The 22,127-nt window shown below is 55.1% G+C and overlaps 10 protein-coding genes across 10 annotated transcripts; 4 read left to right on the top strand and 6 right to left on the bottom strand.

Moving 5' to 3' along the window:
- Window positions 1-17: 17 nt before the first annotated feature.
- Window positions 18-1,118, top strand: BO82DRAFT_357023 (uncharacterized protein). The gene has a single exon (XM_025635901.1). The coding sequence runs from the start codon at window positions 360-362 to the stop codon at window positions 981-983; it is 624 nt and encodes a 207-aa protein (XP_025489047.1). The 5' UTR covers window positions 18-359; the 3' UTR covers window positions 984-1,118.
- Window positions 1,096-2,819, bottom strand: BO82DRAFT_357022 (transcription initiation factor TFIID subunit 7 family protein). The gene has a single exon (XM_025635900.1). The coding sequence runs from the start codon at window positions 2,703-2,705 to the stop codon at window positions 1,170-1,172; it is 1,536 nt and encodes a 511-aa protein (XP_025489046.1). The 5' UTR covers window positions 2,706-2,819; the 3' UTR covers window positions 1,096-1,169.
- Window positions 2,820-2,934: 115 nt separating this feature from the next.
- On the top strand, window positions 2,935-4,174 carry BO82DRAFT_357021 (Bromodomain associated domain protein). The gene has a single exon (XM_025635899.1). The coding sequence runs from the start codon at window positions 3,061-3,063 to the stop codon at window positions 3,706-3,708; it is 648 nt and encodes a 215-aa protein (XP_025489045.1). The 5' UTR covers window positions 2,935-3,060; the 3' UTR covers window positions 3,709-4,174.
- A 182-nt stretch (window positions 4,175-4,356) lies between these two features.
- Window positions 4,357-6,103, top strand: BO82DRAFT_385607 (pH-signaling protein PalC; the record flags this gene model as incomplete). Its single annotated transcript, XM_025638189.1, has 2 exons — window positions 4,357-5,784; window positions 5,846-6,103. The coding sequence occupies exons 1-2, from the start codon at window positions 4,369-4,371 to the stop codon at window positions 6,101-6,103; spliced, it is 1,674 nt and encodes a 557-aa protein (XP_025489044.1). The 5' UTR covers window positions 4,357-4,368.
- Window positions 6,104-6,109: 6 nt separating this feature from the next.
- On the bottom strand, window positions 6,110-7,394 carry BO82DRAFT_357020 (putative NADH-ubiquinone oxidoreductase 12 kda subunit). The gene is made up of 2 exons (XM_025635898.1): window positions 6,995-7,394; window positions 6,110-6,664 (listed from the first exon to the last, which is right to left on the bottom strand). The coding sequence occupies exons 1-2, from the start codon at window positions 7,218-7,220 to the stop codon at window positions 6,576-6,578; spliced, it is 315 nt and encodes a 104-aa protein (XP_025489043.1). The 5' UTR covers window positions 7,221-7,394; the 3' UTR covers window positions 6,110-6,575.
- A 421-nt stretch (window positions 7,395-7,815) lies between these two features.
- On the bottom strand, window positions 7,816-9,321 carry BO82DRAFT_376926 (putative alpha-1,6-mannosyltransferase subunit; the record flags this gene model as incomplete). The annotated part of the gene is made up of 3 exons (XM_025637555.1): window positions 7,816-8,473; window positions 8,535-8,820; window positions 8,880-9,321. 3 exons carry the CDS (start codon window positions 9,319-9,321, stop codon window positions 7,816-7,818), a joined length of 1,386 nt encoding a protein of 461 aa, XP_025489042.1.
- Window positions 9,322-10,772: 1,451 nt separating this feature from the next.
- BO82DRAFT_290467 (serine/threonine-protein kinase) lies at window positions 10,773-13,948 on the bottom strand (the record flags this gene model as incomplete). The annotated part of the gene is made up of 3 exons (XM_025631687.1): window positions 10,773-12,531; window positions 12,580-12,980; window positions 13,049-13,948. 3 exons carry the CDS (start codon window positions 13,946-13,948, stop codon window positions 10,773-10,775), a joined length of 3,060 nt encoding a protein of 1,019 aa, XP_025489041.1.
- Window positions 13,949-15,064: 1,116 nt separating this feature from the next.
- Window positions 15,065-16,492, bottom strand: BO82DRAFT_357017 (threonine aldolase GLY1). The gene is made up of 3 exons (XM_025635897.1): window positions 16,265-16,492; window positions 15,257-16,210; window positions 15,065-15,197 (listed from the first exon to the last, which is right to left on the bottom strand). The coding sequence occupies exons 1-3, from the start codon at window positions 16,350-16,352 to the stop codon at window positions 15,091-15,093; spliced, it is 1,149 nt and encodes a 382-aa protein (XP_025489040.1). The 5' UTR covers window positions 16,353-16,492; the 3' UTR covers window positions 15,065-15,090.
- Window positions 16,493-16,924: 432 nt separating this feature from the next.
- Window positions 16,925-19,161, top strand: BO82DRAFT_316575 (uncharacterized protein). The gene is made up of 2 exons (XM_025632586.1): window positions 16,925-17,339; window positions 17,395-19,161. Exons 1-2 carry the CDS (start codon window positions 17,047-17,049, stop codon window positions 18,839-18,841), a joined length of 1,740 nt encoding a protein of 579 aa, XP_025489039.1. The 5' UTR covers window positions 16,925-17,046; the 3' UTR covers window positions 18,842-19,161.
- A 106-nt stretch (window positions 19,162-19,267) lies between these two features.
- On the bottom strand, window positions 19,268-22,022 carry BO82DRAFT_357015 (RNA exonuclease). The gene has a single exon (XM_025635896.1). It carries the CDS (start codon window positions 21,671-21,673, stop codon window positions 19,394-19,396), a length of 2,280 nt encoding a protein of 759 aa, XP_025489038.1. The 5' UTR covers window positions 21,674-22,022; the 3' UTR covers window positions 19,268-19,393.
- Between the last annotated feature and the right edge of the window lie 105 nt (window positions 22,023-22,127).

Here is a 22,127-nt window from a genome sequence, read left to right as displayed (position 1 = left end):
GGTGTGCTGATATCATCCAGGTGTTGCATCGATAGTATATTGGGCAACGCAAAACCCAAGCAACTAGGTTCCGGCAAACCGCAAAACAGTTAGTGATGGCAATTTGCAATTTACCCAAGGAGTCGAAACAAATCCAAATAATTTCGAAGATCCAATCACAAATACCTGATACAGTCGACTCTCATCTCTCCGCTCGGCCTCTCCACCGCAACCGACATCATCACTGACGTCATTCCATCCTCATACTCATAACCCAACCCAGCTCACTACAAAACCTAGCATTACAGAGCACTACAAACCACAATTTCACTTCCAGACAGCTTTTACACGAGGCAAACACACACACACGCACACACACAATGCAATCAACTCACCAACCCACCCAATCCGCCCAACCCCCCAAAGAAGCCGGCTACAACCAAGCCTCCAACCCGGTGACGCAGACGCCCTCCGAGCAGCGCGCACCACCCCAACAACCCTCAACCCGCCAGCGCGGGGACCCGACCTCCTCCATCACGCGGCGGACTGCCGACTCGCGCCCGGCCAACGACGAGCGCCTGCGCCAGCTGAACGCGGACCGCGAGCAGGAGCGCGAGGCCCTGCACCGGGCGGGGTCGGACGTCGATCTGGAGTACGGGGTCGAGCAGCAGCCGGCGGAGGGGGAGATCGCCCACGCAGTCGAGAAGACGTCCGGCCGGGCGCGCGCGCGAGCGCAGGCCGGGGCCCATGCCGGGGCGGTGGGCAGTGCGGGTGGACCGGGGGGCCCCGGGTATGAGAAGGGGTTGGCGGCGGATTTAGACCGCAAGGCTGACGAGCATGAGCGGGTGCTGGGCGAGCGGGTGGAACAGTCGCCGGCGGAGCCGGACGATGAGGGGGTATTGGCGGAGAGGGAGGCCGTGAGGGAGCGGAAGTTGAAGCAGGATCGTGAGCTGGATGTCAAGGGGGCGGTCTCCAGAGGCACGGGGGATCCTGTTGTTGGTTGATGCTCGCGCTGCTTAATGGCTTGACATTGAGGCATATATTGTTAACAATATTCTGATATTTGTCTGTCGTATCCGAGATGTTCTAATGATTAATGTAGAGATAATATTGGTGTTTTTCTTTTTTTTTTTTTTTTTGCGGCTGTTTGACCAGGCGGTGCCGCGAGGGTATCACAGTTTACATCAATTTCAATCATCAGCATCGTCTCCTTCTCCGATGGATACTTTCTTTAATGCCAGATCCTGCTTCAGGTCATTGATGCGCTTGGCCAGCTTGTTCTTAAGAATGGCGTTGGGCATGTTCTCCCACTTGACGGTCTCGGCACGAATCAAAGCCTCCAGCTCGTCAATTTCCTCGCGCTGCTGCTGGAGCTGGCGTTGTTGCTCCAATTGCTCTTCATCCATTTCGTCGCCCGGTTCATCATTATCCTCACCATCCGATCCGTCACTCTCGTCGCCTGATGAGTCGGCTGCTGGTGTGGAGGGTTTGGTCGCCATAGGCGTGCCGGCCTGGTAGACTCCAGCGTCTGACTGCGGGCCGCTCGCAGCAGCGGTGGTTGCGGCGGCGGCGGCAGCAGCAGCAGCAGCATCACCCTCGTCTCCGGCAGCCAGGGCAGCCTCCATTTCAGCGGCGAGAGCGTCCTCGAAATCTTCTTCAAACAGAGCCCCAGCGTCCATACCCACATCAATTTCGCCCTCTGCATCTTGTTCTTCGTCGTAGTACTCGTCACCGTAGTCTTCATACTCTCCACTTTGCACTATACCCTCGTTCCGATTCAGCGAGGCAGCATCCACCAACTCGTAGCGAGGCGGGGCTAGCGAGGCTTCGTCCTGCGCGACCATCTCCTCCACCGCTTTCTCGACCTGCTCGATCGTTCGGGTGCTGACCCGCTCCCGGAACCGACGCCTTCGAACCCACCGCAGAGGCGGCGCCAGACCATGCGGATACTGCAGATTCTTATCATCCGTCAGGGAAACCTCGTCCGGTATTGGATAATCCATGGCTTCTTGTTCATTGGCCACCGGACCCAGTATCAGCAGCATCTGGCAGATATCCGCCGACTTGTACCATCCGCGCCGATCCCAACTCTTCATCCCCTCGATGATGCACGGCAAGTCCACCAGCGCGGCGGCGTACTGGCGGTCACGGACCTTGAAGATGGAACGGCGACCTTCGCGCGTCAGCGGCTTGAAGGAGAACTCCGACCGGTCGAACCGGCGCTCGGCGATGGCACGTCGAAGATATTCACAGTCGTCCCCAGGCAGCATGCGTAGAATAAACTGTTCTTCGATCGCGGGATCGATCTCCGTGTCGGAGGCTTCCGAATCGTAGCCCACACCTGTCGGGCGATTGGGGACCAGCCCCTTGTTCTTGATCCGGATGGACTGCACGCCTGGTTTCTTGGCGGGGTTAATCAGCTTGAGGCGTTTGGGGCCTGCTGCAGCGGATGCGGTCGCGACGGGGGCGGCGGCGGACGGTTCTGGCACCGCGGGCCCCTCTGCTGGGCGCTTCTTCGACGGTTTTTTCTTCTTCGGCTTTTCATCTTCGCCTGCGCCTTCGGCAACGGATGGTTTTCGTGGGATCTTTAGCGTGATCTTGCGTTGGGGAGTCTCCGTCGGCTTTGGTGTGGGAGGGGCAGGCTGGGATGGGGTCGAGGGCGCTGATGCTTTCGCCTTGTTCTTGTTGAAGGTGAGCTTCAGAGACGGCCGGGGGGTCTCCGACATGATGGAAGTGGTTCCACCAGACTGGCGGTGAGTGTCAGCTGTTAGATTTCGAATAATGAGAGGCGATTTCCGGAGGTTCTGAGGGAGGAAATGAGAAACGAGAGTGGGAGGGTGTAATGGCAAGAGATGGTTGAAGGGTGGTAGGCGGAGGAGGAAGGAAAGGCGGAAGAGCGACACGGCCTGCTTGGATTCCGCTTGTTCCTCCTCTACTTTCCACCCTTCTTATCTTCTCTAATTCATGTGCAAGCCCCAACTACCTTATTCTACAGCTTGATTCGATTAATCGCCTGGTAGAGAAGGTTCCATCACTTTAAATAGATCTCTGTTCCACCTCACTGTCATCAAATTTTCAGCCATGTCCGGCTCCAACCTACACAACGCTCTCCTCCGTCCTCCGATCATTCAGATCCTGCGCGCTGCAGGCTTCCACTCGACGCGTCCTTCAGTCCTGGACACTCTCGCCGATCTCACTGCCCGATACATCATGCTCCTTGCCTCATCCACAAGCGCTCATGCCGCCAACGCCCACCCCGAAGACCCCATCCCCGTGCTCGAAGATATTTACCAGGCCTTACAAGATGCAGGCGCGTTGCGGCCGCAGCTGCGGGAGTGGGAGGAGGAATGGCAAGGGGAAGAGGACATGCGAGGACTAGAAGGGTTTCTGTCGTGGTTCACCGGCCCCGCCAACCGCGAGATCCGGCGCATCGCTGGATTCGTGCCCAGTGAAGGGGACATGGTGGACGCGGACTCCCTGGAGAAGGAGGACTTCCTGACAGCCCTGAAGAAGAAACACAGCAAGACGGGAGAAGAGTCGCGATATGCAGGGACCGTGCTGGGAAAGAGCGGCGAGGAACACCCGATCGTGATCGAGGGCGGTGCGCCGACCCTGCAGGATTGGGGGTCCCAAATGCGATCCCGTGCACCGTATATGGCCGACAGCGACTCCTCGGTCGTGAGCAGTGCGCCGAGTAATCTTTCTGACGGAGAGGGAATGGACGTGTGATGGGATAGATGGGAGTGTGCCGCTTCGATCTACGATGACACTTTTGGTTTCCTTGGTCACCCTCGACCAGGAGGAGACCCAGCACCAAGTCAAGCGCGGAATCTTCGCCTATGAGGATACCCCATCTCTACACGTTCGGGACCCAATTCGCCCATTTGACCTCAGTTGGCTGGTCCAGCTGAACGGCATTGCTAGTAGCAAAATGCCATCCCATTCGCCATTTGGCCGGGGGCACAAACCTCCTCCGACCTAGATCCTTGAAGCACGGGAGCTACGCCGTTCAAATTCGCAACATGAGCGGTGTAGCCGAGTCCAGCGCAGAATTGAGCAAGAGGACGATGTCATTGCGAGAATGCATCTGAGGGATGGCAGGATGACATGGAGGCTTTCATGTATCTACCTTACCAGGGGCGCAATTCAGGAGCCCCGCGTACTTGAGATGAGCTAAATGTTTGAAACATCTCAGCCACTAAGATGAATTCTTATGATTCTTTCTGTCCTACAATCTGAGAAAGTCTAGGCAGTTCTTGGCCGGCCGGCGGCGGGAGGTTGGTCTTCATCCAACCGCCTACGGATAATTCCAGTTGACCTAATCTCCTCCCCTCACCTTCCCTCCTCTCGACAATAACAACTCTCCGCACCGAAACACGTCCACCCACCATGGTCTACGCCTTCACCCTTCCGACCACCTCTCATCTCTCCTTCCAGAACTTCCTCTCATCCAGCACACATCCGTCCCTCCCGCAAGCGGCCACCACCGCCCGTCATGCCCTGCGTCAGGCACTCAAAGCCCACAAGCGTCTACCCCGCGGCCCGCAACAAGACGCGCACCTATCCACCCTCTTGACCACCCTAACCACCTACCTCCCCTATCTCGAAGCCATCTCCAGCGGTCTAAGCAGCAAACCCAGCGACGCGACCAGCGAAGAGATCGAGATCACCCTCCACAGCGAGATCGTCACCTTCTGGCGCCCGACCCTCACCACCGCCCTCACCACCGCCCCCAGCACCACCCTATCACTCAAACACCTCCCTACCTCCCCATCCGCCTTCTCTGCCAGCGGCGGCAGCGGCGGCAGCAAACTCCTCAGCGGCAATGGTCACCGGATCCGCGGCGAGGGCATTGACTTCGAGATTGCCTACGTGCTCACGACGCTGGGCTATGTACTCAGCCTGCTCGCGCACACGGGGCTGATGCGGACACTCTACGCCGCCATGACCCCGACGCCGGACCAACGCACCGCCGCCGTCCAAACGGCCACCCGATACCTCCTCCAAGCCAGCGCGATCCACAATCTCCTCGCCTCATCCCCTGCCTTCGCGACCGCCGCCCGCGCCATTGCCGCGACATTCCCGCAAGCAACCCCCACCACCACCACCACCACTACTACCACCACCATCCCCTCCCTCCCCGACCTCGACCCGGGCACCCAAACCGCGCTCTCCTCCCTCGCCCTCGCAGAGGCCACCCTCCTCGCCGTCTTGAAAGACGACTCCTACGTCTTCGCCTGCATCCAGGCGCGGAACCCCCGGGACAAGGATTGGATGGTCCGGGCGCCGGAGATCCCGAAGGTGCGGGCGCACCTTTTTGCGCGCCTGTGCATCCGGGCGGCCGAGTACGCGGAGCAAGCGGCGGCGGGGCTGGGGTCCGTCGTGGGCAAGACTGGGAAGACCGGGGCCATTGAGGCGGAGCTGTTGGGGTACACGCGGGTGCTGGGCCGGGTGGCGCGCGCCCGCGCGTGTCGGTTCTTCGGGGTCGATGCGGAGTTGGCGGGGAAGATTGGGGAGGCGATTGCGTGGTTGCAGGCCGCTAAGGGGGCGCTGGGGGTGAGGAGCCGTGGCGGCGGGAAGACGGAGGTGGAGAAGGAGGCGGCGTCGAAGGGTAGTAGTAAGTTCTCCAAGTTCAAGCAGGGGTTCAAGGAGAAACTCGAGGAGAAGAAGATGGAGAAGGATGCTGGGTCGCCGGGTAGTAGTGGTGATAAGAAGGAGCTCGGGCCTGGGGACAATGCGGGGAGAGATGAGGAAGGACGGGTGATTGAGATGTTGGAGACCAAGTGGGTGCGCATGAACAATACGGTTGGTTTTTCTTTCTGCTTTTGTATGAGTGAAGGGACAGGATGCTGACGGTTGACGACAGATTAACACCCAGTTGATCCCGCCGTCGGCGGATCTGTTGGCGAATTTACCTTCGGGTCGTGACATCCATGCTCCGCCGGGTGCGTACCGAATCCCCTCGCTGGACGAGGAGCAGCTGGTGCGCATGCGTGCGCCGCCGGCGGAGGATGAGTTTGGGCCGGGCAGCGATGTCGAGGAAAGCGATGAGGAGCCTGCTGGCGTGTCGAGGGTGTGGACGCCCGGGACCGTGCCGGGGCGGACGGATAGTGCATATTATTGATACCCTGTTGGCGAGCGGAGGAGTTTGGGCAGATGCAACATTTGTCTCATACAAATCGAGTCCAGATCGCATTATCTCACCATTGCCCTCCTCCCCCCTCCTCCTCTAAATCCTCTCCTCTACATCCACCAACCTCACCTTCCGCAGCCTGAAGAAGAAAAAGATCCCAATATCGATATTTTCCACCCCAAAACCAATGACATACATAGCACAGGTGAGTAGGTGTGTAGATAGGTAGGTAGGTAGTATAGCTAAAGCAGACAAGAAAAAAAAAATAAAGAAACCGTCAAGAAACTTCGAAAAACATGTAGTACAACCATGACACAAAACAAGATGATATAGTATAAACACCATCCCTGTTCCCCGCGATGCTCATCACCAGGGTTATGAAAAGCCCCCCTCCGTTCCGTTTCCTTCACTCCATTCTATCACCCGTTCCACTCCCCAAGCTTCCGCAGGATTGAAGCAGAATTTAAGCAGACTTCTCCTGCGAGAAGTGGTTCTTCTCCTGGAAGAGATAACCCTTGATCTTGCGCTCGCCGAGGAGCTCGAAGTATTTTTCTGGACACAAGAAAAAAGAATTAGCATATGCTTCAAGCCTCGGTAGAACACGCAGTAGATATTGGAGAGTTGCATCCAGACAATTCCCCCTCCCCTCCCTTCAACAAGAGGAATAGACACCCATCCTCAAGCGTAACTGTAACCACCCTCTCAATCTCAATCTCAACCTCGACCTCAGCGCTCAGTTTCAACTACCCCAATCAATCCCTCATCCTATCCCACTCCCAATACCACCCCACTCCAATGCTTTACCCCCTCCCACCCCCAGAAACCCCCAGAAACCCACAGTAAAGACACAGAAAAAAAAAAAAAAAAAAGGAAGGTACATACCCCTCAAAACCCCACATTTCTCAAGGTGGTTGACGCCCTCGCGCGCATAGCACTTGCCCAGCTCCTCGCCGACCAGCCGCGACATCATGCTGCGGACCCACTGCTCGCGGATGATGGCGTCGCGGGCATTGTGCAGCGCGACGTTGTCCTCGTAGTCGACGCCGTCGTAGGTCGGGGCCACGGTGGGCTTCTTGGCCAGGAAGGCGGCGGATTCCGGGGTGGGCATTGCGATGGGTTAGGGATTTCTTTTGGTTCGTTGCAGACAAAAGAGTTAAGAGCGAGGGTAAGGTGTCACTCCGAGGTGAAGGCGCGTGGTGGAGGGGATTCAATTGCGGAATTGGAGGGCGAGACTTTCGGTCGGAGGGTCGGTTTTGGACGGAGCAGAGAGGTTCAAGGTTCATGAAGTTGGAATTGAGAGAGGATGCCGGCCGGAGCAAATGCAATTGGGGGGTTGTGATTGGGTGGGGTGGTTGGGCGGTCTGCGGTGCGTTATTGCGCACTACAGGTAGGAAGTAGGGTGGGCGGGAGGGTGCTTGTCTGCTGCTTTCACTCGGAGGTTATGATGATTAGTCATGAAATTGTTTTATGAAGCTGGTTTTTTGTATGAGTAGATGTTATGGGTGATGTGTTTGGTACGTCAAGTTCACTTAAATTAAATGATGTAAGAGGTTCATTGAGTTCCTCAGCGAAGATTATACTCATACAAGACCAAATCGAAACGCCTGGCCAATTTACACAAAAGTCCCACATGAATGCACAAGTAGTCGCCAAACTCCTCATCTCCTATCATGCAAGCCTCACAAACCCATCGTGAACACCGATCATTGCGTCTCCTCTTCTACGCGAGGAAAGAGCTTGTCGCGGAGCTCGTTCAGCCGTTCCTTGACCCGCTCCCACGGTGGGCGATTCAACTGTTTGCTGTACTCGCGATACTGGTACATTTCACCCCAGCAGTCCCGACCAAAATTACAGCCTGCCATGTTGACCAAGAAATCTCCCTCGTCGTAATGGACGTTCCGATCACCCCCGTCGCCGCAGGCGCCAGGAGGGAAGGAGTTGATGTGCCGCTGGGGAAGGAAGCCCACCCCGCTGCGGACCCACGGCTGGTTGGTGTAGAGATACTCCAGCGCATCTTGCTCCTTGTGCTCCCACTCCATATGCTTCTGTTCGTACATCACGGGGTCCCACCAGGCGTCCAGCAGTCGATCGGCCCACAGGGATCGTCGAATGAAGAAGGACCCGAGGTTGAACCCGCCGCAGTCTTGCGAGAGAAGGAAATTGATCGAGGACGTATCGTTATCCCCGCTGGGCGAGAGAGAAACTTTGTCCAAGTAAGGATCGTTGAGAGGGTGACTGATGCCGAGTGGGTTATAGACGTTGATATCGCGATAAGCAATTTCGCCAAGCCGGTGGAATATATGGTCCTGTAGGGAGTACGAGTACTCCATGATCCAGGTGTTCAGGTCTAACCACCAGAACCTACAGCAAAATTAGCCATCACACACATTCCCTTTCCTTTGTAGCGTACAGCATAACTTACCACTCCGCATCGGGGTATTTGCGCATGGCTTCCCGAATGATGTCAACCTTCTCCCAATTTTCGCGCCATTCATGTGAGTAGCGCTTCTTGGCCAGCATGTTGACCGTCTCTAGCTCGTACCCCCAATGCTTGGCGTAGTGATCCTTGTTTCCGATGCTGTTGCGTTCGATCGCCCATTCCCGCGCGCCCTTCCACTCCATCACTCCCCCTTCGATATTCGACTCCAGGATGATGACGAACTTGCGCCCACCACCCAATGACGACCGTCGGTAGGCCTCGATGATCCCTGTACCAACGGGTTAGTGACTCATGTTGCGCGCGCATACGATGTCTGTCCCTACGTACGTGTCCACAGAAAGACATATCCGAGCGCGAGAGCGACCAGAACCAGTAACAGCCGCAAGCGCCTACGTCGAAACACCGCCCTGCCAAATCCCCAGGAGCGCCAGCCGTCCTTCGAAGTAAACGAGTACCCGCGCCCGAATTCGTCTTTATCAACATAGCCATTCGGGGATCCAGACCCAAGGCGAAAGCGCGGCAGCGTCGCAGACAACTGGCGCCTCGACCGCGAGAAGAATCCGTTGTTCTTGGTTGCGAAGGATGGATAGCCTCGCACCTCGTCGCTCTTGGCTTTGGCGACAGCCCATGAGATCCCACTCGGCCCCAGGGCAGTCGGGGAGAGCAAGCCACTGTGAGGCGTGGATGTGCCACTGCCGTGTGTAAATCCGGGGCTGGACCATCCTCCTACCCCCGGCGGGTGGGGAGATGGTGACCGGGAAAACGACATGGGCGGGGTGTCGGAGCTGACCAAGACGAGAAAAAGTGGCGATTTCAAGCGAACACGACGGCCACTCACGCTGAGGTGTTAATGAACAGGTAGTCGGCGCAACTGTCGGAGGAGACGAGCGCGTAGGGAGAGGGATGCCGACTCATGGACAGAAAGGCTCTAAGACGGGGGAACAGAGAGAAAAAAGGACCCAGAGCGCCGTGAGGGAGAGATATGGTCAACATGGAGGCTACCAGATAACAACAACCAAGCCATTTGAGAAGAAAATTAAAAGTAAAATTAGCTGGTTGACGGAAAAGGAATGGGAGACAGGAACAGGCACAGAAACCCATCCGTGAACGGGTCTGCCCGTTTCCGTCGAACTCGAGGGAGCGTGGATGGCCACTTGTCACTCGCAACGGTTCTTTTCCTAGGGCACACGCTAGGGATGGCCCCAGCGGAACCTGGTTTAGGGACGGACAGAGAGCTACGGCCATAAGGTCGACAGCCACCGGGAATGTAGGTAGTAGAGCCGAATTATACCCTTCCGCGTGCGCGCGTGCGCCTACTTTCGGTGGGACATGACCATTGTCCATGAAGGTGCAGTTACTTGTCCCGTACAAAACAATTCTGTGACACGAACACAATGAGCAGCCGAATCTCAAACAAGATTAGGATTGGGGGATTTGCAATCGGTGGTTGGTGGGGATTAGAGAAAAGGAGATGAAGACTGTTACCAAAGGAAATTAAATCATTCAACCTTCAATGGGGAAGAGCCCCGCCCCCTCGCTTGGACCACGGCGAAGGAATCTTTGCCTGGCGGTTCTGCCTGGCATTCTTCCGGGTGCGGCGGTAGCTGGACCAATCCATCGATAACACTGTTTCGTATCTGCCACAGTAGGGATAACCAGGAAGGAGCCTCATGATTCAGGTGGATGGGTTGATTGAGTGAGTGTGTGTGGGTGTGTGCTCATACCATTGTGAGATTAATGATGATGGAGAACTTGATGATGATTGATAGTGCAATTGAAGCTAACCCGGGCTAAAAAGTAGGGGCTCCACCACACTAATCTCCAAGACTAACCCAATGGGTTTGGGGTTCGTCTCAGGGTCACTCGGCCCGAACTGGCTTTTGTATACATGACTCGGGACCTATGAGTACAACCACCAAAGCACTATTCTTCTAACCACAATGACTTGCCATAAAATGCCATAAATGTGGACGTTCTCGGCATATGCAGTATGTATACAACAGAGTAAATGATATCACAGGGGGTGTCTGTCATCTGGCTTTTCATCTTCAACATCCAGTCGTAGCTCCGTTTCATGCGCAATCAAGCAGTAACCCGTCCCAGTTTCCCTGAATTTGGCACAAATCCCAACCCAAAAATAAGTAAAAGCTTTCCAAAACGATTATATAAGATACCCCTGGCCGCTTTGTTTCTATCCAGCTCGGCCAAGCAAGAGCCTTCTTACTTCTTTCCATAGTCTTTCAGCACCGGAAGTTGATTAGCGGCTTTCTCCTTAGGCATCAGCACTTTGCGCACTGCGAACCCCTTCTCGGCTTCGGGTCGCGGACGCGCGCTGTCTCCATGATAAAACTCGCATTCGAACTTCAAGAACTTGTTTCGATGTTGCCAAATAGTAATGACGTCGCCGGTGTAAAGTTTACCGAAGTGGAAACCCTCCCGATTGTTCTTGTCCCCCTCAGGCCCACGTCGCAGCTCAGTGCCATTCACCCAGATACATTTGCGTGTTTTGGTGGATAGAATGGCCATTACCCCCGGCACAGTCAGCCATTCTTTGCCTTCGGCAATTTTGGCTTCGATGGCCGGCGCCCAGAAGGTGACCTCCAAGGCATAGGCAGGAACCCGTGTGTCCATTGGATCGGGGTAGCAGATGGTTGCTTGAGGCCCGCGACCCCATGAAGTCATCCGGTTCTCCAAGCGAAGGGTGAGGTCGAATATTGAGCCAGGCAGGGTACTCAACTTGCCAAGGAGAAGCCCAGACTCTTTCCGTGGAGCCATAGGTTGCGGAATTTGGAGTGGCACGTCATCCGGTCCAGGATCAGGTTCTGCAGGCGGCTCCGGAGGTTCTGGTCTCTTGCTTATATCTGGGAGCTGCTTCCCTGTTTTGGCATCGATGGTATTGGCCAGTTCGATACTGAAAATTTCCACTTCTCCGCTTTGAGCCTCAGGCTCTTGGGTCTTTTGCTTGGAGAAAGGCTCCGGACTTGAACTCTCACTGGCAGTATCAGGCATGGGCAGCTCTATCCGTCGACTGAATATGGCCGAAGGCTTGGGGGTCTCCTCAACAACATTGGTCCGCTGTTTTGTGCTCGAAGGTTGCTTGACCGGGTCGCCTATGTTCGCTTTAGTTGGCGGTTCCTGTGCCTCGGCGCCCTGGGGAATGGGACTCGATGTGCCAGGGTCGCGTGAGTTCACGTTCAGCTGCCCAATAAGTTTCTCAGCTCCCATCAAGCTAGGTGCAGATCCGGCAACGGGGTTTTCCGGGAGGGAGAGGATAGAAAATAGGCTGTTGCCGTCGCTTATCATCGACTCACCAGTTGAAGACACAAAGTCATGGATGCTGTAATCATCGCCCTCGAACGCGTCCACATTTTCCCCCAACGCGTGGGAACTGTGGAGGACCGACGGTGTGATCTCACCAAAGAGGCGTTTCGGGGTAGATTGTGCCACTGGCTGAAGGGACGGGAAGCTTTCAATCTCCGGAAACGACGGGTAATGGATATTGGCAGGGGGGTAATCCAGTTTGATTTTCTTGGATTGAGCCAGGTCGTCCCCCTCTTCATCTAGGATTTGGACCGCATTTTCGTTGAGCGAAAGCTGGGATGCGTCTAGCTCGTCCTCCACATCTTCCCCGATGTCTGAAAGCTCCTCGAGGATATCAGGTTTGACCTCCTCGTCCTCGTATTCGTCAAGATCGGGGATATTTGCAATCCATGGATGCTGGAAACATTGTTTCTGATTCGGTCGAGAATGGGGATCACGAGTCAAGAGTTGAGCAACAAAGTCGATGCCATCTTCTGAGACTCCCGCTGCACGCAGCAGGGAGTAATCGGCATCCTCAGTCATGATGATTCTAAGCATCTGGGCTCCCCTGTCATCGCCCCTCGGAGCGAACGGAGGGACACCGGCGAGTAAGTGGAAGAGGACAGCGCCCAGCGACCACATATCGACAGATTGACCGTAAGGAGACGTTTTCGGAGGCCTAAACATCAGTACGTTTTAAGTTGGAGACAGACATCATTAAACTTACGGATCGCCCAACCTACGCCGCTTCTTGATCTCTCCTCGCCGGTATGTCTCATATTCAGGATAAACCTCCGGGGCGCAATAGAGCAGGGTACCGCAGAAGGTCCTTAAGAATGTCTCTTCCTGGACGACTTTTGAGAGACCAAAGTCTGACAACTTGACCCTTAGTGGATCGAAAGAGGAAATCAGGATATTGTCGGGTTTGATGTCACGGTGTGTAATCTTGCGGGCGTGCAAATATTGCAATGCATGCAAAATTTGACGGGCCATAGGTTTCACCATGTCCTCTTGGATCTTGCCATGCGACTGTAAGTAGGTTGACAACTCGCCGCAAGGGACGTACTCCATGATGATGTAAATCCAACGCTCGTGTTCATAGTGTTCGATGTATTGTACAATGTTAGGCTGGAATTAGTCCAAGTCATTAGCTATTACAATCCGAAGCGGCAGCAAAGGAAAGGAGGGAACTTTACATGTTTCAAGTCTCTCATGATTTGCATCTCATTATCAACTTTCTTGTCGAGTATGCCGTTTTTTATGAACCGTCGCTTGTCGAGCTCTTTGGCGGCATACACCGCTCCATGCTGCTTTGTCGCGAGCTTGTAGACTGTTGCAAAGGCACCTTTTCCAATCTGACCGGTGACATTGTATGTTGATCCTCCAGACCAGTGCATCCCGTAGGTATTGGAGCCTGACAACTGCAAGGCTGGTGCGGGTGTCGCGCGAGGATTGCGCTGAGTCCTGCCGGGCTGTTGAGGCTGAAGCTTCGAGATCCGCTCGAAGTAGCGTAGTATGTTTTCGGTGTACTGCATCATGTAACCATCCCGGGAGGGCATGCGGACAATGAACCGAACCTCATCCGAGGCGTGGTCACCATTCATGACTTGGATCACTGAACCATTGACTAGCATGCGGCTTTTCTCTTTCTGAGTCTTCCGGAGACGGCAGTTGTCCACTATCGTACCATTGGTGGAGGTATCCTCAAGCATGAGAATGCCGTCCTGGGTCAAGAAGATACGACAGTGTGTGTTGGAGATTCGTCCCATATTGCCCTGCGCTGTGAGCAGAAGGTCGCAGCGGGCTGGGTTTCGTCCGAAGTAGAAGCCGGCACATGGGTCGCGCACTTGGGATGATAGGCGAAGAGCGAAGTCCAAGGCAGCAGTATCAGAACATTCATAGTCTAATGCGTGCCTTTGCAGAATGTGCTGGGGACTTTGGCGGGCGGTCGCTGCCACGGCTTCGTGCGCTGCAGGCGAGTTGGGGTGTAAGATACAGATGATGTCTGTCACATCATCTTCAAGAAGACCGGAGTTGTTGTAGCCAGCACGGCGAGGGTCCGTACACGGCTGGGTTGATTCCTGAGTTGCCTCCATTTGTGACGATGACAAGGGTTTGCAGTGAGTGATAAAGAAAGGCGTTCAAGCCGAGAAGTGTGTATATGGGTAGAGATAACGTGAAGCTATAGACAGAAAAAGACTGAGAGTGAAAAGATAATGTGCTCGTGATTAGTCGTGAAAATGCAAGGAAAGATATGCGTAACCAAGGCGATTATCAACACGGCTGATTCGCACGGCTGCATCCAAGTATAAGTCTCTGCAACATGCACTTTCCCATTTTATGTGTGCGGTTCGTGATACAAAGCGCCAAGTGCTCTTACCTCGCGAAAACCAAAAACTAGCAACTTATGCACACAGTGCTAAGTCTTGTTTATCCCGGGGCAAGCTTTTCAGAACCAAGATAATATGTCCACAGCGGTTGATACTGCCTGGTTAGTTATCACAGGCTGTGAGCAAAATAACTATGTATCGCACAGTCTAGCTTCATAGCAAGCAATATCGAGCTGGTGTAGTATTTGAGCTCTTGATCGACTCGAGCTTCAGCGATCGATCGTACGCGCTGTGTATGTTCAAGTCGGCGATGCAGCGCAAAGCTGACTCATTGAAACAAGGAGTGAAGGGAGCGGTGTCGACCGGGCCGTCTGGATCGGATAATGCGATATTTCATCTGATCATATCTAAAGCCGGGCACAAAGCATTATTAGTCAAGATGTCTCTCGATCGATAGTTAAGAGGTATTCCACTGGGGAAAAGGAAAACCAAACTTACACGATTGACGTGCTCTCCCCGCCAGCCACCCACTCACTACAAGTCCAGATTGCTGCGATGGTCTCAGCTTCGAAGGCGGAACCAATAATAGAGACGAGAGAAGAGGCTGTCCGGCAGGCGGCGTCGTCGGAGAAACATGCAGCAAGGCGAAAAGAAGGCAAGGCTGAGGGAGACTCGGAGGCACCGCTGCAGTAAGTTGTTTGGTTATTTTGAGCTCCCGCCGAAGCCCCAGGCATCAACCCAACCTAGCCACGGGTGCGCTAATCTAATTGGTGCCTGGCCAAAGGGAGTCCTGGCCTGAGAGGCGGGCGGCAGTTACACCAAAGATGATCCGTGGATGCAAGCCGGCAGCTACTGCTACTACGTAGATATGCTTGCTCTCATCTAGTATACTAAGTATTTGTTCTTATTTATCGTGTGCCGTATGGCTTACTCTGATCAGTACTACGTTGATACTTCCCACTCAGGGCCGTGTTGAAGACTTGTTCCAGCCGAGCGATAGCCTCCGTGGATACCTCTGTGCTTAAGGTTATGGCCTGAAATCTCAATGATTCACAAGGAGCAAGGAAGACGTACGGTAGTGAATAACAATCCGATTCCCCAGCATTTTCAAGCCCTTCTCCTGGGCGATGGTCGAAACGTCGTTGGGCCCTAGTCCAGATGCCTCGAGGTCCAGCCAGACCATGTTGGTCTCCACTGGGTGAGCGAGCTTGCCACCCAGGCCAGTCCAAAGTTGAGCAACCTTCTTTGCGTTTTGATGGGTCTCCAGAAGCTTTCCTTGTTTGCCATGAGGGTCAGGCCCAAAGGTCTCTTCAATAGCGACGCGGGCGGCCGCAGCCAGCACTCCCGCCTGACGCACCCCACCCCCAATGGTCTTCCGAAACCACCGAGCTTTCTTGATGAAATCTGCGGACCCTACAACGATACTGCCGATAGGAGCACCTAAGCCCTTGGAGAAACACAGGCTCACGCTATCAAACAGAGTGGTGTACTCTGGCAAGCTACCTGCTCCAGACACTACTGCTTCCCATAGTCTCGCACCATCGAGGTGCACCTTGATGCCGTTGTGATGTGCCCAATCAGTGATTCTTCGGGCTTCTGCAAGCGGCATGACCCTCCCATCCAGAGTGTTCTCGAGACTGATTAACTTCGTGGGACAATAGTGGATATTGTCACTGAGAACGGCGTGCTTCTGGATGTCCTCCAGAGTAAGATAGGTGCCATTTTTGGGAATGACCGGAAGGACGGTCGCACCGGTCCAAGAGCTGACACCGCCTGCCTCGTAGCAGAAGATATGTGCACGGTGATCACACAGCACTGAGTAGGGTGGCTCCTTGAGATGGGTGCGGATAGCAACCTGATTGCCCATGGTACCGGACATCACCAGCAAAGCACTTTCATGCTGCGTCCGCTCTGCCACGTATGCTTCCAGGTCATTTGTTACCGGATCCTCACCGAAGACGTCGTCGAGAAGGGTGGTCTGGCAGATAGCTTCCAGCATTGAAGGAGTAGGTTTGGTCATGGTATCGCCTTTGTTGTTTCATTTAGCAAATTCACGCATCACGGCGTTGTCCATGAACTCACTTCTGAGATCAAACTCAGCGGCGCCAGCACCCTGCCACGTGCTGGGCCTGCTCCCACTGCTATGCGAGACCGTTGATGTGCTGGCCATGGCGAATCGAGGCGGATATGCGATTCGTGAGATAGAAACCAAGGATCTCTGGACGGATGGATTCCGGAGAGAAAGGCGGGTGAGGTAGCTCATTAAGACTTATATGAGTACTCAGAGCAAACGGCAGAAAATAAACAGAGGGAGGGGGGGTAGGTGTAAGTTCCGAGGAGACCAGAAGCGGTTAACCCGTCACAGTAAGCCCGAAGCCGACGGGGGCCCGGGGGGAACTGACTGCCTATGCGGGGTACCCAATCCGCTGCCCAGTGGGCAAAATTGCCGACCAGCAAGAGACCGCCGTCCCGAGGCAGAGGCCCGGGGGGGATCCAGTCGGGTCCCGTTCCATAAAAAAACAGCTGGAATTGTAAGACAGGCTGGAACACAGTAAACAACGCGCGGTGTCAGCCTATGACGGCACGCCAAACGCACGCCGTTCTTATCGATAGTCTCAAAGAGGAAAGGTCGACCCGCCGACGTGTCCCCAGTTAGTGGCTGAGTCAGCAATCGAGACCTCTGGATCTTCGCGGGCAGGTTTGCGCCCTGATGGACTCGGAACATCCTGTCTCAACTTGCGACCTCCCCCTCTCCTTCCCCCCTCCCTCAGAGAACCGAGATTTGGCTACAGCGACAAAACCGATCACCACCTAATTTTCCCCGGCGTGGGTGCCACGCATGCCCCCCTGGCTTCTCCCTCATCATGTCTGCCACCATGGATCTGTCCCGCCTCACTCGACCCGCGATCCTGTGCCAGTGCTCACGATGCTCCAGCTCTCTCGCCGCCCTGGAGAACGAGTGGGCTAAGCTTTCGAATTCCTACTCCATAGCGGCGGGGTGGCTGAGTGTTGAGCTGCATCGCATATCTATCTCCTCGGAAAAGAAGCAGATCCCCCAGTCCTCGGAGTTGAGCAAATTGCGGGGTCGCATCCTACAGGAAGTCTCATGCAAGCTTTGCCAGCAGAAGCTGGGTGCGCTGTGCGCCCTCGACAATGGGTAAGAAATGGATGATACCCAGTCTTCTTGTGTTAGCCTGACAACAATTTTTAAGTCCAAACATCTTCTGGAAGCTTTCAAAAGTGTCATTCAGGGAGATCGTTACCATGCGTACCGTCGAACCCACCTTCAAAGATGGAGCGCTCGAGCGTCTGATATGCCCACCACAGGAACAACGACGAGATAGGGCCTCTATGCAGCCAGGCGCCTTGGTCCCGGCCGGATCTACGGAGCTGGAAAGTCTCGGGATCACGGTGGAACAACAGATTCAACACCAAGGTCTTAGTCTTGATCATATCTCCAGCTCGGTCAGCAACCTTCACGATACCATGTTCGAACTCAAACATGCATTTACCGCCCTACGCATCGAGTTGAACGGCCCCGGTCGCTTCGGTCCAGATATGAACAGCCCTGCTAGCAAGGACCTGATGATCGCAACGGTCTTGAAGGAGCTCCGATCGAAGTCCGAGGAGATCGAAAGACTAAAATTGGAGATTGAAGCCTTGAAGTTGAAGAACCGCTACGTTGAGGAACAACAGTCGGCTAGACAACAGGTTCAATTACCCCCTTCACTACCGGTATTGACCGTGGGCGAGATGCTACCAGAAGTACGGAGTCCAGGACTACTGCAGGGCAGCAGGAAGCGGCCGTGGCCCGACTCGTTCCCAAGTGGTCGAACCCAGCCGATCGGGGACTCGTTTGACGATGACGATGACGACGAGAGTATCGGCGAGTTTGTTATGGATGGTAGGAATACTATACCGGCCGTCAAGATTCCCCTCAAGGATCCACCCCTTCGGAATTCAGAAACGGTCCATACGACGGATACGACGACACGCGAACCAAGCCCCTCGGGGTCCTCTCGATTGCGCATCGAAGTTCACTCCCGACATCAAACCCCGCACCACGATCACAATATGGACGGAAGCCTGGAAGCCTCTACAAATTCACAGTCAAGGGAGCCAGTCACCAAACGTCCCCGGTTGGCCCAACCGGCCGACAAAAATTCCACCAGCGCGAGGAAGGCAGGCCGGCCCCGCAAGTCATTCAGCCAAACCACCAAACCTGACATCATCTCTCACATCAAGCCTGCGCCACTTGCCGAACAAAACACCAATAACATCAACGGCGCCAACGGTGCCAATAATCCCAAGGAAACGGCTTCTCTCGCCGCCGCTGCCACCACCAGCCCGAGTGAACCAGCCCCGGGCCAAGAACCTCGCCGGACACGCTCTCGGAGCCTCCGAAGACGGCAGTCTGCAAGCAACCTATTCTCCGCGCCCGGGCAGTCACTCCCCAACGGCCATCTGAATGGCGAAACCTTCAACACAGCCGAGCCGAACCCACCCAGTGCCGGCAAAGAAAACCCCCATGTTGCCATGAACGACGTCCAGACAACGGACACCAGCGAGAAGCGCAAGGCCCAGACCGCCGCGCGCGACATCATGGTCCGGCTGGCCATGCAACGCGAAGAGGCCATGGAAACAGATACTTCCCGATGAAAATCGGTGAAAGGCGGGAATATATTATATCGCCTCGTAGCTCACAAAACATTCTCCGATTCAACTCTTCCTCTCCTTTCAAGAACCCTAAGCTTGGCCTTCCAAGGTACGCCATGCTTTCTCTTTTGTCTCTTCGGCGCACGAAAAGTGTCCCTTCAGTTTCTCCTTGCCGGCGTATCGGTGAACAGGTGGGTAGGTGGGTGGATGGATTCGGCTGGTTAAGTCTAGATTGTATCTCCTTTTTTGAAATATCGAGACTTCCCCCCAAATAATATTCCCTCTTCGTATGAGGTCAAAGCTACAATCTACCTACCTTGATCAGGATAACAATCAGATGGTATCTATGATTCATAGATGAAACCTCGGATCGAATAACTCCCAAAAGCAGAGCCACTTAGTAATCCACCGATATTTAGGTAAATGGTCTGATATATGAAATTCCACCCCAAGGTAGATATATTGATTCAAGATCCAAGCTCCGATTTTCACTATCCTAAGACGCCACCAACTCGAGATGAGCGGGAAACACACACACGTCCATACACACAGAGGTTACTTTACACACATGAACCCACAGCCCTCGCGGGCGCGCTCGCAGGCCTTCTTGAGCGCCTGCTCCTCCGTATCCGTCCACTTGACACTGAGCTCATCCCACGGCTTCTTGGAATTATACTCCTCGCGGAACAGCTTGTGCATTGCCTGCAGACGGCTGACCTCGCGCGGGTCCCCAGTGCCCGAGTAGACCATGAACAAGCTACAGGGCGGGAGGGCGTCGTAGATGCGCTGGAGATTTGCGATCGTGCGGCTGACCACGTCCGATAATTGTGGCGTCGGTGCTGGGTGGTCTTGTGTTTTCTCCTCGGAGGGTAATGACGTCGTGCTTGTGGCTGCTGCGCCATCACTGGACGTTGTTGTTGCTGTGGTTTCCTCAGCGGCGGGAACCACGGCGGTGGATGCGTTGGAATTGTTGGGGTCGGGGAGACGATTGCAAAAGCCGCGGTGGAGTTCGAGCTCGCGCAGGCGCGCCCAGGTGAAGTCCACGCCGCCGCCGGGGATGGAAGGGTGGGTCTCGTCGCCGTTGACGGCGGAGGCGATGCCGTTGACAACGTCGTTGTCGTCGACACAGCCGATTGCGACGGTCGCCTGGGCGCCGAAGCCGCGCTCGGGGTTGCCCCAGTCGACGACGGCGCCGGTGCGGCCTTCAGGGGTATCATTGTTGGTGTTGTTGTTGACTGAGGGGGTGTGCTTGCCGGGCCGGGTGGAGCGGCCAAGACGTTTGAAGATGCTTTCGTTGGAGTTGTCGCCCGTGCCCCAGCGCTCGCCCTTCTCGCACTTCTGCTTGACGAGCTCGAGCACGGCGCGGGCGTCTTCGATGGAGTCGTGGCCGGTTTGGCCCTTTTGGATCTCCTTGCCCATGTATTTTTGAGTGAGCCACTTCAGACTGCATTTGAGGGGCGGGCCGCGCGGGTGGGGGTATATGAAGGTAGTGTCGACGATGAAGGGGTGGGTCATCTTGAGGGCGTTCATATCGGAGTTGAGGGAGTGGCCGACGAGGATGGCTCGTGGAGTGAGGATGGCGAGGAGCTTCTCCTGAATGTCGGCGAGGGTGGTCGTGACGGGGTCGAGCTTCTCCTTGGTGATGCCGGAGAACCGAGTGAGGTAGTCGATGATGGGCTTTTGTGGCTTCACGAGCTCGTCGAGTACGACCTCCCCGTCCCAGCGGACCAAACTGATCCGCGTGAGTTCCGACTGGCCCCCCTCCGTGATACACATTTCGCAGTCCAGCGCCAATACGTCCCGTCCAGCGGTCATGCTTCCCTGCTGGATCTCAGCCTCCGGTACCTGGCCGGCCTCTAGACTTTCAACGTGGGTGTCAACCCATCCGTCCTCAGCAGATTGACCGGCTCGCTTGCGGCTCTCTGCTAGATTCAGCCTCTCTTGCTTGTCGGCCATGAGAGCCGGATGTAGGACGTAGTCGTTTTCGCGCAGATCCGCGACGGAACTGATGAATGTAGTGATCGGCGTTCTCTGGGAGGCCTGATTCTTGTCCACCCTCGGCGGTTTTGGACCCTTTGTGTTGTTACTGTCCTTGTTCTTCGGTAGCGGCGTGAGGAGCATCGCCTGAAGCGGCGAGTGCACTTTGTTGTACTTCGTGTCTCCAGGCGCCTTCACCGGCCAAGCATGAGGAAACATATCGGCCAACGACTGCAGAGGCTCTGGGAGACTCTCCCGCGTCAACGGCCGCGGGTTGAACCGGTGGGACCGATCTTCCAGAGGCAGGCCTTGCTTCCACCGGGCAAAGTCCGCCGTCTTGGGATCCTCCTCCTGTTTCCCCGCAGGTTCTGTATCCTTGTCCACGTCCATCTGTTCGCTAGCTTCCTCCGGTACCAGCGGTATAGATCCATCCAGCATCCCAAGTTCCAGGCCAGGAACCATCACCACCACAATCTTTCGAACGTAGCCCGAGTGTTTGATGGAGATCCATTGTGGTGCAATGCCATCGGCGAAACAGTAGAGAAGAAGACTTTGTAGGTCTGCGATCCGGATGGATGATTGTAATCGCCCTTCGACGTAGGTGAGGACGGGATACTTGGTCTTGACACCATCCACCCGCTTCTTTTTGCTCGGTCGCTGAGCTCCATTCTGCGCCTTATCGGCCCCGGCGTCGGACGTCGCAGAGTTCTCGTTGTTGTCGTTCGATTCCGACGCCGACTTCTGAAGGGAGGCAAGGGTCTGTGCAATTCCGAAGCCATTCCCTGTGTCTGGATTGGTTTTCACAGGACTTTCGTCGTCCGAGCAATCGGCGTGCTTGCGCTTTCTGGATCCGGCCATTTCTGGGTTGACAGCGGCAATGGGTGGGAGTGTCTGAAGGAGCTTGCCCAGCTACACCGGTTCTAGCAAGTTAAGTTAGAGGCCAGTTCGGACACGAAATCAACTTCTGATCCACTGCAAATATGTCGAGAGAATTGGGATCATCTGCCCTGGCGATTTACAAATCTCGGTTGTCGCGCGCGGCGCAGATCCTATCGATTTCTGGGTCACGTGACGATAGTGTATCGCGGGCGGTGATGAGTTGTGGTTGTCGCAGCGCCTGCAGGAAGGTTGCATCTGCAAAACATGCAAGCTGGACCTGCGCGGGGTCCAAGAGCCATTATAGGGTAGACTCCGCAATAGCTAAACACGGTTACGACGACCTTTGAGCAAGGCTTCAGCGATCATCTGCTGAAGTTCAATGAATCGATCAATTCCCGATAAGAATCCATCCCGATGCCCGACGGCAAAGTGA

This window comes from Aspergillus uvarum, assembly GCF_003184745.1.
Source record: "Aspergillus uvarum CBS 121591 unplaced genomic scaffold BO82scaffold_52, whole genome shotgun sequence".
Lineage (NCBI taxonomy): Eukaryota > Fungi > Ascomycota > Eurotiomycetes > Eurotiales > Aspergillaceae > Aspergillus > Aspergillus uvarum.
Note: the sequence above shows the minus strand (reverse complement) of the source record. Positions and strands in the feature narration are given on the sequence as shown.